The following is a 14,137-nucleotide window of genomic DNA, read 5'->3' as shown; positions in this document are numbered from 1 at the left end:
TATTGATTTTTAGCCGTGTCTGAATTATGTATAACATTTACATGTAAGAAATAAATTCTTCCTTTCCTTGTTCCCCTTCTCCATTCTAAAAACGATTCCGACATCAAAAGGGATTCGCTTTTACGTGAATTTTTACAGGATCCCCGAGACCTATTGGGTACAAAAGAAAATTCATGAAAAATCAAAGGTACACTTTTACGGAATCCTTTTCGAATTACCGAAAAGAATTCTTTAGTTTATTTCGAGGTAACTTTACGTTCCTCGTGAGGAATTTAATAAAAAAAAAAAATAATTAATTCTCTTCGAGTTTATAAAAATTATCTGTGCTATTTCCATTGAAAGTTTTAAAAGAAATGACAGTCAAATAGAAATTACAGAGTCCACGTTGATAAAAATAAATGCAAAGAGAAAAGAGATCGTCTTGATGCAGAGTTGAAAGAAAAATACCTTGCGCTATCTGCCTCATCGTATTTATTTTCCAATCATTCAAGTTATTCGTGTTTCTTGCCATATCGTCGGTAAGATTATCAGAGTCGCAGCGCCGTCTCGTTTATTTAAATCCTCGTTTTATTTGGTCGATAAGTAAAGAAGTTTTGCAGATGAGAGTTACCGCTAATCCTAAAAAAGATATTCAAAAAGACGGTACGCATATATGTATAAATATACATATACATATGTATATATACGGTCAAACGTAACGAATTGTAAGATATCACTCGCGTCTCCTCTCTGTAAACGTATAACAAAATGCAAACGCACGATGAGAGTCATAGATTGATAATAATCAAATTACATACAGTACTGTAACGTACATAAAAACTGGAATAATTTACTTCTTCCGTATACATATATATATGTACATATACATTCTCTATTTTAACGAAAGAATAATTGATGTGTGATAACATATATGTATGTCGTGTATGCGAGTATCCTCAAATCGTTAGACGGAACTTTTAAAATCATAGCGGGTAGTAACTTGCGGTACATTTAGCCGTTTCCGATCTCTAATCGTCGTTGCTAACTACCCGTGTCCACGATACGTGTGACTAGTAATAAATGTTAATTAATAGAATAACTTAAACGTCTTTCTTTCATTATATATAATCTTGTATGTATACATATATATATATTTATAAATTCTCGCTTTCACGCGCTTGCGCTCGCTCTCATATTCGCATCCTACTTAACATCCAGATTGGAATGATTGTTAAAACTTGAGAGATTGAAGTATGTTCAATCGCGGTAAGAAATTAACTGCGGATTCGCCTTGGTCTCCGTATTATGTAGAAAAGCCGTCCGCACGGTGAAATTGATCGCTCCTTAGTCGCGTTAGCTGGAGCGCAGTGTCTACACAGTCCGTTGGAAGAACTTGACTGTAGGCTGTAATATAAACTATAACTCTCACAGATATTTTCTTAAACGATACTTAAATCAGACAAGGATACTGCGAAATTAACGTTACATGATTCGGTGACTCTCGCAAAAAACAGTCTCGATATCTAAAATAAAACGCTTGTGAGTAATACATATGATTAATATGCGTAATAATGTGACGTGTGTAGTCAATATTAATTACTTAGATAAGGCCACTAGTGGATGATACAGGTATAATATAAATATTACAGATATAAGCATAGATTCTCAAAGCAACGGTTGAATAGCTATACTATGTATGTCCAGAAACAATCAATTATGAAGAAAATAAAGTATATATATATATATATATTTTTTTTTTTAACGCAGGGAGAATTTTTAATGTACAAATTTATTTTTGTTTCTTATTGTCATATACTTTCATTGTAAAATGACACGATGCGACGTTGACATAATGACGTTGTAGACGCGTTACGACTGCGCTAAACCACTTCGGAAATATCTTTTCTTTCCTCTGGACATAGGTAGAATTTAGTTGCCTATTGCATTCAAGGTATTTAACTGTATAATATAAACACTAGAGGTTCCTTTTCTCTTAAGAATATACGCAATTTTTCATATATATATATATATATTTTTAAAAAAATATATATATATATATATTGAGTATAAGATTTGTCTTCTTTTTAAAAAGCTATTTTAGCTGCTATTATATAATACAATCCACGCGAGCTGTATACAAACACGGTATTACAATTACAAAAATTACTAATGCCTCATATTTCTATTTATCGTTCAAAAGATCGTCTGCGTGTAGATTTATTACACCATTCGAAATAACATACGCGAAAGAAAGCCGCGTCGCTGAAATCCGTCATCCACTTCGGTATTCACATGAGAAAGCGTTTTCCATATAAATTCGAGATGAAGAAACGACCTTTTGTCGTCTCTCGGCGTATCGTTCTTTGCTCAGTAATCGAAAAATAACGGATTTTTATTATTCTATCGGAATTGTCTTTCTTTTTTTTTTTTTCCTTTTAATCTCGCCACTCGATGTTGTTTAAACATCACGGCACACCAGGCACTGTACATTGAGCATTGCTCGAGCCAGACTTCTCAGTCTGGCTTATATCGTGTGTTACAACGTAGATTCGTGTATCACCGTTGTATTTGGATCACTGCTAGCAGTCTGAATTATTGCTGGTGGTATGTGTGGCGTCAACGTAATGGATGATGTCTTTCGCACAGGTTTTGGGGAGGCCTGTCGTAAAACATTATAATAAAAATAATTTAATTACGTTATTTTTAAAACTTAATATTACGTTTTCAAAAATAATATTACAAATATGTCTAATTTGAGTAACAACAACATGTACTACATACCCATTCTCTTCTACAAGGTGCTTCATCATCTGAGTAGTGATCGATCTGGCCAATATCCGTTTCCGTCGCCGCGTTCCTCTTCTTCGGCTGTAGAGTCGCGTAATTGCCGCAGCCTCTAGTGAAGTTAGTCATGTTCTTCTCCTCGACTATTTTCTCCTGGCAGAGTATTTCCTGTGATTTACTCTGCTTGTTGTTCGTTACATCGCTGGTACTTTTATTGTTAAAATAAAACGGAGGCATTTTTGACACCCAGTGATCTAAACCGGAACCGGTCGAGCTCGTGGACGCCGCGGACGAATTTCCCGTCGAGTTATTAGACAGACCCCTTCGTTGGTAGAATAACATGTATGCCGCGTTTGTGATTAAATTCGTATCATTGACTGCTTCCACGCGCGTGTCATCGAAGCAGTACCATTGCGTATCATACGGATTTCTGCAAAACGCTGTGTAATGCCCGCCTTGCAGATCCTGCCCATGATGATTACATATCGCGTAGAGATCGTAAACGTTCTCGTCGTACTTGGGAATATTATGTTGTCGCGGACGTGGCTTCTTCCAAGGAGACCAGCCTAGACCACCCAAGCTGGTGACATTGCTATGCGTCGTTTGAACGCCATTGTGGGCAAGATGCGGTGTCATGTCGAAGCCGTACAAAGGAAAATCTACCAACATAGTCAGCTTGGACGTTGACCGTTGCTTAGACTGCTGACGAAATCTCTTTAAATGTATGACTAATATATCGGGTAACGACCAAAGGCCTAATTTTTTTACAACTTCTTGCTTCTTGTTGCAATAAGGACAGTGCCACGCATCTTCTGCCCCGAGTATCTCTGCCCGCGTATACAAATCGAAACACTCCTCTAAAGTGACCGCGCCACCCAATTCAGAATTAGTCTTCAATTGTTTTACGCTCGCGTGCTCCTCAATCTGGTCGCTATCATCCTGTATAATATTGCATTTGGTGGCTTCGTCCCATTCAAGAATCAGCTTTACGTGCTGCGGACCCGAGTCGTCGGCGCAAAGCGCCAATGCTTGCTCGATTTGTTCCGTGTAAAGCGGATGCTCCACGCAGGGATCGATACAAGGATGCTCGTCCTGGATCGGCGTCGCCGCCGGGTCCGCCACGCGGATATTGAAGAGCCCCGGATTTTGACTGGTCGTGAGAACATCATCCGCTAGCGTGCTATGCATCTCCTTGAGCAGAAGCTTCTGCAAATCCTCGTAGGACGTCTCGCGTGATACCTGCATCGTGTACGGGCTGCCGAAACGTTGCCTCAGATCCCCCTTCACGAGAACGTTGATCCAAACTAACAAGATATATGCTTGCTCCGTAGGCTCCTTCAACTGCGGCAGCTCAATGCAGTAAAGCGGATCGTTTTCCATAATCACGGATAAAGGTTGACAGTCAGAGAAGGTTCTACGGAAAGAAAGAATAAGTTAACACTCTTTTCTGCTTCACTATTATAAAACGTTTAGTAGACAGTGCGAATCGATCAAGAGATTAAAAACTAAAAAACAATTTGCTAAGTTATACCTTCGTACCTTCGCGCTCTCTACTTTTTTCTTAATGCATAAATGCACGAATAAAATTTATTCCCAGCGCTATTAACTGTTCCCCCGTGCTCATTGCTATGTCCAAGGGTGCTATTTTTTTTGGAGTGTTTAAATTATAATTTAACCTATGAAATCCTTCGTCGTGAATCTCGGTCAGTAGCATGTGATTCTCGTCCACGCCTGTGTCGCTGGCTAGGATCTCCCGCAGCTCCCTCACGTTGGCTGCTTGATTCACGCTCACTCCGATTTTGACCTGCCGCGGCTGCTGCGACGTGTAGAGAACGTTCACGTAGAGATTCATCTGCCGATGATTTTGCGGCACCGGCACCGACACGCACAGAAAGGGGTCGAAGGTGTTCGACTGCCGGTGGCATCTCGGACAAGTCAGACTAGACCGAAACTGCGCTTGGAACACGGCGTGTACGAAGGAGTTGTTACACCGCACGTGATTCGCGAGCGTCTCCGCGGCGACGATGTCATCGGGTCTGCCAAACGAGTTCTGTGAATAAAAAGAAAAACGAAAAATGAATTAAACCATGTTAAACGACAAACATTTGATTCGCGCTTTAACAAAATTAAAATTTCAAGTACGTGCACATCGATCCGTAATTATCGAATAAATTTTCCTTTCTTCTCTGTTTTTTTTTTTTTGCAACTGTTTACGTAATTTGAGAAAAAAAAATTGGTTTAAGACCGCTTGCCGTCGAGACGAAGCCGTACGTCCCTCGCGAGTGTCGTGAATCCCTCAAGCGAGGGGTCCGCGATTGCCTTTCTTCTAGCTCCTGGTCATCTGACGCTAACGCGAACACGGTTATCGCTCAAAGCGCGTAACGACAATCATCATCCGTAGCAGCGTTCGCGCTCTATTAATAGATCGCCGCCGTCAGTAGCCGCTCCTTTTTCCCTTCGCCGAAAGGAAGAAGACGCGGAACATTAGGAGGAAGAGCGCGCTAACGAACTCCGCACGGCTTCGGGCACAATTGTCGCCGATACGCTAAAACGCCGCGGGCTCATTAACGTAAGCCGTTGCACTTAGCGACCTAACGTTAAGACCCGATGCAAGATCCAATTGGTACGTGATCACATTCCCTTAGATTTATTCGGTACATTCGATATAACGCATTTAGCCCGGCATTGTCTTGAAATAAATTATACGAAACTTGCCCCGCGAACGTAGAATCAGAGGCGATAAGTTCTGATAACGTTCTCTCTATTTGATAGGGCGGAGCCGACAATGAGAGATACGATCGAGTGGTATGACATAATGTGTAGGGTGCTTCTGCGCTGCTGCATTCCGATATTTTATCATTAACTAGAGTACCCACTCGCGTACAAACATTTATTCTACAGATATCTCGAGTGTGTAATTTTATCGGTGAAATTAAATGAAATGTTTAAATTAACCGAGAGAATTATTGCGGTCGGTAGGGCACTCCAGTTTTGTTGTCGGATACACTCAGCTTGTATTCTGATTCGGTCTGATTTCAATCCGACATAGGTACGAGCTTTTCTTAATGGGATAATAAATATGATAGTTCTGCATTTTCGTGGTCTTCGAAGATTGCGGAGAGAAGGCGAGAGAGAGAAAAGGAGAGAGAGACGGTCGCAAGAACCTGCGAGAGGTAGCGGTACATCACACATTCAATGCATTGTGATGAAACTTTATTGCCCGCAACTATTGAAATTTACTGCAAAGTAGCGCGCACCGTGTAAGTTATAGAAATCATTATTGACCAGCCATTTGCGCTCTGTACGTTTACTTTGTTATCATAAACGGGATATAACGAGCCTTGAAAGAAAATCGATGGTACCGAGTTTACAATTAGACGTTTCGCAACCGGGTAACTTACCGGGAAACCAAATAAAATTAAGCAAATTACTAATAAAAAAAGATAGGAAAGGGAGAGACCGAGTGATGAAATAATAAACATAAGCACCGGGCAATATACGCAAAATGAATATCCATTCGTCACAGGCATTAACGGGATGGAGATACATGGAAGCGAAATTTGCGCTAAACTCGCGATAATAATAATAATGATAATAACAAAATAAATTACGAGCATCTGATGAAGAACAGCTACGAATATAATTTTACTATACGATTCGGTACAATTGCGCGGAGCTCGAGCACGTTATAGGAAGTTAAGTCGTGCGCTGGAATTGCGACAGAATTTGCCGTTACGTAATGAACAAAAGCTCGACGTAATTCCGATAAATACTAACGCAAGATCGTCCCCGAAGTGTTGCGCAACACCTCGACGTATTTCAATGATGAAAGGCACCGGTGGCCCTCGTTAACGCGAGGAACCGTCGGAGATCGGCCGGGCACGCGGTCGCGCTTTCCGAAGCCGTGTAATTTGTAACACGCGATGAAAAACCGCAGGAATGGGATAATCACCGGGGCTGATCGCCCAGGATGTATCAGCGATCCGGTTACCGGAAATAATTTCCGATGCGTACAGCTCGGAACGACTCGCAATTGGCCAATGTCACGCCAGTGCACGTGCACCGGCCGGCCCGGCACCGCGAAACTTGGCGTTTACTAAGCGCAAAGTCGCAGTGCACGTTGCACTTTCGGTATTATTTTGCCAAATGTCCAACACGATCCGTGCAGCTTCTCTAAAACGTTAATAGATCGGCCGAGGATGAATTAGAAACATTCCTCGAGCTGATACACGCGGCCGCGTTCCCGAAGCGAGCCGCACCGTGACGCATTCGATAGATATCAGATAATCGCGTGCAGGAGATGTGTGCAACTTTACACTTACATCAATGATACTTTCAACCTGCGATAAGTGACACCACCTTTCTTTTTCTTTTTATTAACCCGCCGTAAAGTAATGTTTAATTTTCCATTCATATAAACCTTCTGCGCTACAATAAGCTTCTGTTTCTTAATATAAAATATTAAATTAATTTTGCTCATTGATTAAAAAAAATTTTTTTTTATTTCGTTAAAGTGTATAGTCGTAAAACTGAATTTTTATGTTATTCAATATTAATTTAAATGTTCCGTCGAAGCTTTATCTGTGCGAAAGCTTTTTCTAAAGAAATTTCCTTTCTCGCAACGTTAATTGCGCGATTTAACCGCTTCATAATTTGTTTGCAAAAAAATCAGAGTTACTGATGGATCGTGTGTGTCATGAATTCCGCTTGTCAGTTTTTGTCGACGCGGGTGAGTCACGAGAGTAAAAATAAAAACGAGCGCGGAAGAATATTTGTTTCACAATAAGAACATGTCGGATGCAGTTTCCGTTTTCATAATCTCTCTGTTTCACAAAACATTTAATTCATTTAATGTATAATTATAATAATAATATGCATATAATTAAATGTCATTTAAAAAATATGTGTGATAAAATAATTAAACGTAACATTCATCATATTCGAAGTAATAATCGACTCGGCTGAATATATTTTAAAATATTTAATGAAACAAAGTCCTTTCGGAAGCATAAGGTACTCTTTAAACCACGTACGTCGATATTATGAACGTTTTATTTATGGACCGAAATACTTTAGTTTCGAACGTAAACAAACGCTCTTACAGTATCTTTTATGAACAAAAACGACGGGAGTTCTGCTCAATTACTTAATTCGCTTCTATATTTAGCGAGAAAAAAATATATAATTTACATTAAGAAGACAAACGGTCGGCGATAATAAAAAAATAAGCTGTCGTCTTTGTACCGGTACTAGGAAGAGAGACTTTGATTAGTGGGAAAGCAACATTTATCCAAAACAATTTCATTATAAAATATACAATCACTCGCCTCCTCTATCTCGATTAAAATTCCAAACAAATGAATTGAGTCTATTTTCTCGCGCGTCATTGTTTTCCTTAGTAAGGGTCAACAAATGGAGCATAATTTGATACGTCGACGCGATAAGTCTCCGTGATATATGCCTATACGACTGCGCTACATAAAAACGAATTTTCTGTTGCCGATTCGTTTACGATTTTGTCACCGTAATCACACGAGCCTCGATTTACGGCCGGGTGGTGCAACGTTTTCGAATGCGTGCGTGCGTGTAACAATCGGTGCGTGAAACTCGACGTATGTGCGTATGAAAATGCAAGGGATAGAAGAAACGGGACGCGCAAAGATGATAGGCGTTCTTTCCTCGCGCCTACATCGCACGCGGACGTTATAAATAGACTTACGTAAATATTTTACTAACAATTATGTTGATTTCCCTCCCCGTGCCCGTGCTAAAAAACCGTGCCGCATTCATGCCACGGCCGGATATGTGCACGCAACATACTGATCTCTTCTCAAAGAAGACTATACACGTCTGGTGTTATCCTACCGACACGTTTCATTTTGCGAGGACAGCAGATTCGCAGTCACGACACACGTGTGATCGATACCTCTTCTCTCCCGTGTTTCTTGCGTAATTCAAATTTGATGAGTTCATTCAATACGTCTATCCGCTTTAAAATCAACCAGCGCAAAATCGTAAAATAAATTTCCCTTTTTTTTTCTTTAATATTTAAACTAAAATATTAACTCTCTAATATTTTTGAATGTAGCCAAAAATAAAAAAAAAAATTAAAAAAAATATAAAAATAATAATAAACGTGTCTTGTCGTATTAATTTTATTTACGAATGCTACTCTGAATACTACGATGTCGGGTCCGCTACAAGACCCGCTTGGAAAATAGCGCAAAGTCAGGATTGTACGGAAGCTTTATACGGATTAAGAAAAGCGACGGAGACGATGGTACCGCGGGAGTAAGTATAAAACCGCGCGCGAACGGGCTGCACATGTTGGACGCCGGTGTCGCCGGATGACAGCAGTTAGTCCACATGTGCGCCGTAAATCCGCGAAAAAGTCAAGTCCGCGCGGCGATGCGAGCTGATAACTGGATCTCCGTGGCCCCGTTCAAGGCCGGTCCTTGGTTACGGTACCCAAGCTGCCGGCTGCGTGGACTCGGGCTCCGATTTCCTTAGCTTTGCGGCAACGGCGGTTCCCGCTCGCGGCGAATGTGTGCCGTGCCGATACGATTTTCTCGGCGGGTTACTACGAAAAAGAAATCGTGCGAGGTGCATCGTAGCCGCACGAGATCGCGTGATAAAAGTGACGCGTCCCGTTTGATATCAATCTATCGGAATCGCCGATGATCGAACGCTTTTTTTTTTTTTTTTTTTCCCCTTTTTCACAAGCGTCATTTCGAGGAAACGCTACGTGGCACATTCAAACTCGGTTATGCGGGCCTTATCTTTGCTAACTCGACAAGCGATTCGAACCGCAGCCGAGAGGCGAACGATAAGATAACGGCGGCAGATGAATAATCACGCGAGGATAGAGTACAAAGGCTCGAGAGCAGTAAAAACACGCTTATTTACATATAATTTATGGAATGTTAACCCTTCGTTTTATGCTTTCCCGCAGGAAAAAAAAAAATAAAAAAAAAGGAACGGTTTGGACCAGATTATCGGGTTTACGATAGACTTATCGGTGGTAACCGGAGTTTTCAAATTATATCACTCGTCATTTGGTTATTTATTTAACACAGGCATCGACAGTATGAAAAAAAAAAAATTATTGCGACACCGCCGATATATTTTTCCACAATACAAGCGATAATAACTGATAATTGTGACGTTGACGCGGTTTCGTGACATATATTAAATCAGTGATGATAAATGATCAACAGTCGTCACGTCGTAAATTGAACCGATTTCATAACTCGCTCGAAAAAATAAGCCCGATTATCAGCTGTAAAATTGCGATCGATTAATGTTATATATCTTTTTTTAATTATTAACAATCGTTCTCGAGTCACGGACGCGTGGCCGAAATTAATAAACGCGGTTTGGGGAAATCGCAATTCTCTCGCGCGACACACATTTCTCTGGGCCGAGTTTTTCTTTTTTTTTTTTCTCCCTCTCCCTCTTCTTTTGCCCCCGCGACATTTCAATCTCGCGCCGTCTACCTTGGGATCTCTGTAATTGAAAACCGTAGCACGTATTTTCGAACGTGAAGCAAATTCGGGTTAAGGTCTCGACTGACTGACCATTTGTCGATTCGCTCGTTCCGCGAGTGGCGGTAAATAAAATTAAAAAAAAAAAAAAAAAAAGCAGGACAAAGCCGCGTTTATAATCGTCGAATCGTGCTTTTGCATCGTAAATCGGGAATCCAAGAGCAGCCGGTCTGATTTATCACGTCAACGATCGGGCAAGATGGGATAATCCTTCAACGCCCTAACAATATCAAAGAAGTCCACTTTCAGAATTCTAATCGACGGACCGTGAGACCTCGATACTCTTAGAAAACGTCATCGGAACACTCGGAATCTCGGAAACATCCAGCACCATCCCACATTTAACGACTTTCTTTTTCTATAAATATCAATCTCTTTCGCGTTCTTTCCGCTCTCCTTCCTTAATATTTTACCGTCTTCTCGAAAACGCGGGGGCGAAAGGGAGCGTACGACTTTATCGTAAAGAGACTTGATATATCCACCCACGGGTCCCTTCTTTTAAGGGATCAAAGATTAAAGCTAACGCGGTAGCGCCGTCGCGGGTGAAACCCGGAGAGACTCGCGCGAGGTGCCGGCCAGCATCTGTCTAATTAAGATAATCTAATTAAAGCATCCATTTGCCATCGAGTTCATTTGTGTTGCATCCCGGCTGCACCCAACTGCAAATGTGGAGCCGAGATAAGAAGCGGAAAAAAAAGAAAAAAAAAAAAAATAAAGAAAAAAAAAACCGCACGGCGGTTCGATGTTTCCGTATGACGTAAAATTACCCTCAATTTTTTACTTTTGATAAAAAAAACGACAACGGAGTTCCGCCTTCCGTTAGTCACGCACGCGAGAGATTGTCGGCGTTTGCGACGGGCATACGCAGTGCTGCGTGTCGTTTGGCAATGCCCACGCACCGGTGTGCGTGCCCGGCGACGCTTTTTAGGGAAGGCGAACGGAGAGAAGGGAGGGAAAGAGCGACCGGCGAGAGCTTTCGTCGAGCGTCTTTCACGGCGGCCGACCACGACGATCCAAGGAGAAAGTTTCTCTCGTCGTGACGGCCCAGCTCGTGACGATTAAGCGACTACCGAAGAATGCGCTTAATCGCCCGCCATGCCCGCCGCATGCTCTCGAGTGGAAATGCTGCGTGTATTCGTTTTAATTAGCCCGTGCCTGTCGAATGAGCTTCTCGGGTTTTATTGAACACCGCCGTTATCCTAACGCTAGAAAGTACACCGTGGGATCCTTTTCCTTCTATTTCTGACGGCGGAGCTGTTGCCAACGGATTTTAATTGGTTTACAGATACCCGGAGTGTTAATGTTGAAAAGTGTATAAATACGCCGAACGCGATAGTTATCGATAAACTGTACCGCGACGCGGCTTTGCTCTTCCAGTTTCCTTCAATCGAGCAAAGCTGGAGATAACGAAAGATAGAAAATGTTTTTTTTTTTTTTCTCTTCCTCTCAGATCATTAATTAATAATTTAAATATCGATGTTATATCACAGATACGTATAGACGTATCGATTAGTAAAATCAGCAAACCAGTTCACGCGTTGTCTATTCTAATGAAGCTCGGTGAAAGAATTACGTTGCGTTGCGCCGGAAGAATTTCGAGAAACGAGTCGGGCCGGCCGGCGACTCCGTTTTAATAGTTATTTATTCAAATTTGTCACCGCGGTGATAGCGTAGATAAATGGTACGTGCATAATTTTTCGTCTAAGGTCAAGATACGACCGAGGGGAGTCCACGTCGCCGACGAGACGATCGGTGCACGTGTGTTGACATCGTCATTTTCGTTTTCGCGCGCGCGACCTTACGCCGCTGCTAAAAATACGCCCGACGGCGCGACCAGCGGCGTCTAAAAATAGAAAAGAGGCAACAATACTATCTCGTGCCGAAAGAAAACTCCCCCTCATCCCCCTTTCGCTCCTGAAGAGTTAAAGGAACGATTAATTATCGCAGATGCGTTTTCGCGATATCCAAAAAAAAGGGAATAAAAGAAAAAAAAAAAGACCCGCGACTTGAATTTGACGGCGGTCGTTCCGCATTCCCGTCCAACGCGCTGGGAATAACGGCCGCGGGATGCGGTTCGCTAAAGTGGCTCAATTTAAATCAATATTAGTCTAATTAACGTTAATCCCGAGACCTCCGGCCGGCGACTAATAGCGGCTTAATTCCGCTCGTCTTCGAGACGCGAAACGCACGGGACGGGGGATCGATCGAGCGAGAGCCGAAGCCGAGAAAAACGACCCGCTCGTCGCGGAAAGGTATTTCCTCTGCTTCGCGGGACCGTTTGATCGTCGCGGAAACTCGCGGAGGTGCATTCCGCGCGCTGGTTCTCGCCGCCGGTGGTAAAAAAAAAAAAAGCCGGAGAAGAACGGAGGCGCGCCTCGCTCGCTCACCTTTATGATCTTGTACTTCTTCTTGGTCGCTTGATTCAGGTCCTCGTGCACCTTGTCGAGTAGCCAGAGGAGGAATTCCTGCGCGTCGTGCTGTAGATTGCCGCGGTACTGGCTGCCGTACTTGTCGACGACGCTCTTGAACGCGGTGCTCATCTCCGGGTCGTACTGACAACTCCAGATCGCCTTGAGGAGCAGCGCGAGCTGCTCGGTGATCTCGCCCTTCGTGCCGTACTTCTTCGAGTTGAGCTTGTTGCGGCGCGACAGGTCGACCTTGTACTGGTCGAGAACGAAGTACTCGGCGAGGATGTCGGTGTGAGAGAGGCACTGCAGCACGGCGTTCATGAAGCACGTGTTGCCGTGGTTGCGTAGGCCTATGACACCCGGCACGCGGTCTGGCGGTATGTGAGCCGGCCGCGGCGGCGGCGGCACCCTGATGTCGCCCGCGCTCGAGCCGAGATCGTCACCGACGACGTTGTTACCACCGACGCCGCGCTGATGCATCAGCGCGGCGGATTTCTGGCCTTGGGCGCCCACATTCGACATGTGCCGCACCATCTTGTTGATGAACTTCTTCCAGGAGGGCCGGCGAAACACCTTCTTGCCGCACGGCCGCTCCTGCGATTCCTGATTGCCCTGGTGACCGGCATGCAGCCTCCCCGTGGCGCTCTGCCGATGCTGCTGCGACGGTAACTGCACGGTACCGTCAGCGTGGCGAGCGTTGTTCCTGGCGTTCTCCTTGGCGCATGGCGCGCCGCTGTTGACGTCCCTCGAGTCCCCATGGGTCTGCTGCTGCTGCTGCTTCGGACGTCGCCGCGACATCCTGCTGCTGGCACTTTGAAACGGGTTTCTCGGCAGTGTAAAGGTGCGCTTGAGCCGCGTGGCGGCACGCGGGTCCGCGGGTTTAACCTCTTCCTCCACGCCCAGCTCGCCCTCGGACACCGATTTCATCACCGACGTGCCGCGATCGGGTCTCGCGGCTTTCATCGCCAGCCGCACCTCGCTAGGCTGGCTGGCTGGCTCGCCCGCTCCCTCGCTCGTGCTCCCGTTGACTGGCTGGCTTCCGACCTGATCGCGTACGGCTTCGAATCTCGCCCGGCGCGCAGGCGACCTTCCACGGGAGTCGCGGCCGTCCTCGGGCGCTTTACATCACGTCCCGGGTGCCGATGTTACCGCAACGTGGACGGGGACGGCACGGGCGACAGCGACGTTGACGGCGTTGTCGCGGCACGTCGTCGCGCGCGGCCGACGACGCAGGTAGCCGCCGCGTCGTACGCGGCAGCCGCACGTCCACGTACGCGGTACCGCAAACGCAGCGCAGCCCCCGTAGCCGCAGCCGAACACACCTCGGACGTCACGCAACACACCGCACCGCCACTGAAACTGCACCACGACGGCCATCGGCGGCCATTTGCCCGCGCGTATCAAGGGCTTCCGCGATTTCAC

The 14,137-nt window shown here is 44.4% G+C and overlaps 1 protein-coding gene across 1 annotated transcript; it reads right to left on the bottom strand.

Moving 5' to 3' along the window:
- Positions 1 to 2,388: 2,388 nt before the first annotated feature.
- On the bottom strand, positions 2,389 to 14,086 carry LOC139109903 (ubiquitin carboxyl-terminal hydrolase 31). Its single transcript, XM_070669337.1, has 4 exons — positions 12,695 to 14,086; positions 4,440 to 4,813; positions 2,761 to 4,177; positions 2,389 to 2,638 (listed from the first exon to the last, which is right to left on the bottom strand). Exons 1-4 carry the CDS (start codon positions 13,676 to 13,678, stop codon positions 2,516 to 2,518), a joined length of 2,898 nt encoding a protein of 965 aa, XP_070525438.1. The 5' UTR covers positions 13,679 to 14,086; the 3' UTR covers positions 2,389 to 2,515.
- Positions 14,087 to 14,137: the final 51 nt, after the last annotated feature.

The sequence above is a fragment of the Cardiocondyla obscurior genome, linkage group LG19 (assembly GCF_019399895.1).
Source record: "Cardiocondyla obscurior isolate alpha-2009 linkage group LG19, Cobs3.1, whole genome shotgun sequence".
NCBI lineage: Eukaryota > Metazoa > Arthropoda > Insecta > Hymenoptera > Formicidae > Cardiocondyla > Cardiocondyla obscurior.
This window is presented reverse-complemented; position numbering and strand designations above follow the sequence as displayed.

What these genes read in the sequence shown, in the direction of transcription:
- LOC139109903 (XM_070669337.1), bottom strand. Translation starts at nt 13,678, where the DNA reads ATGAAAGCCGCGAGACCCGATCGCGGCACGTCGGTGATGAAATCGGTG. An exon ending in CACGACGAAGGATTTCATAG is followed by an intron (nt 4,178 to 4,439) that starts GTTAAATTATAA and finishes TTCTTTCCGTAG; the next exon opens with AACCTTCTCTGACTGTCAAC. An exon ending in CACCTTGTAGAAGAGAATGG is followed by an intron (nt 2,639 to 2,760) that starts GTATGTAGTACA and finishes GTTTTACGACAG; the next exon opens with GCCTCCCCAAAACCTGTGCG.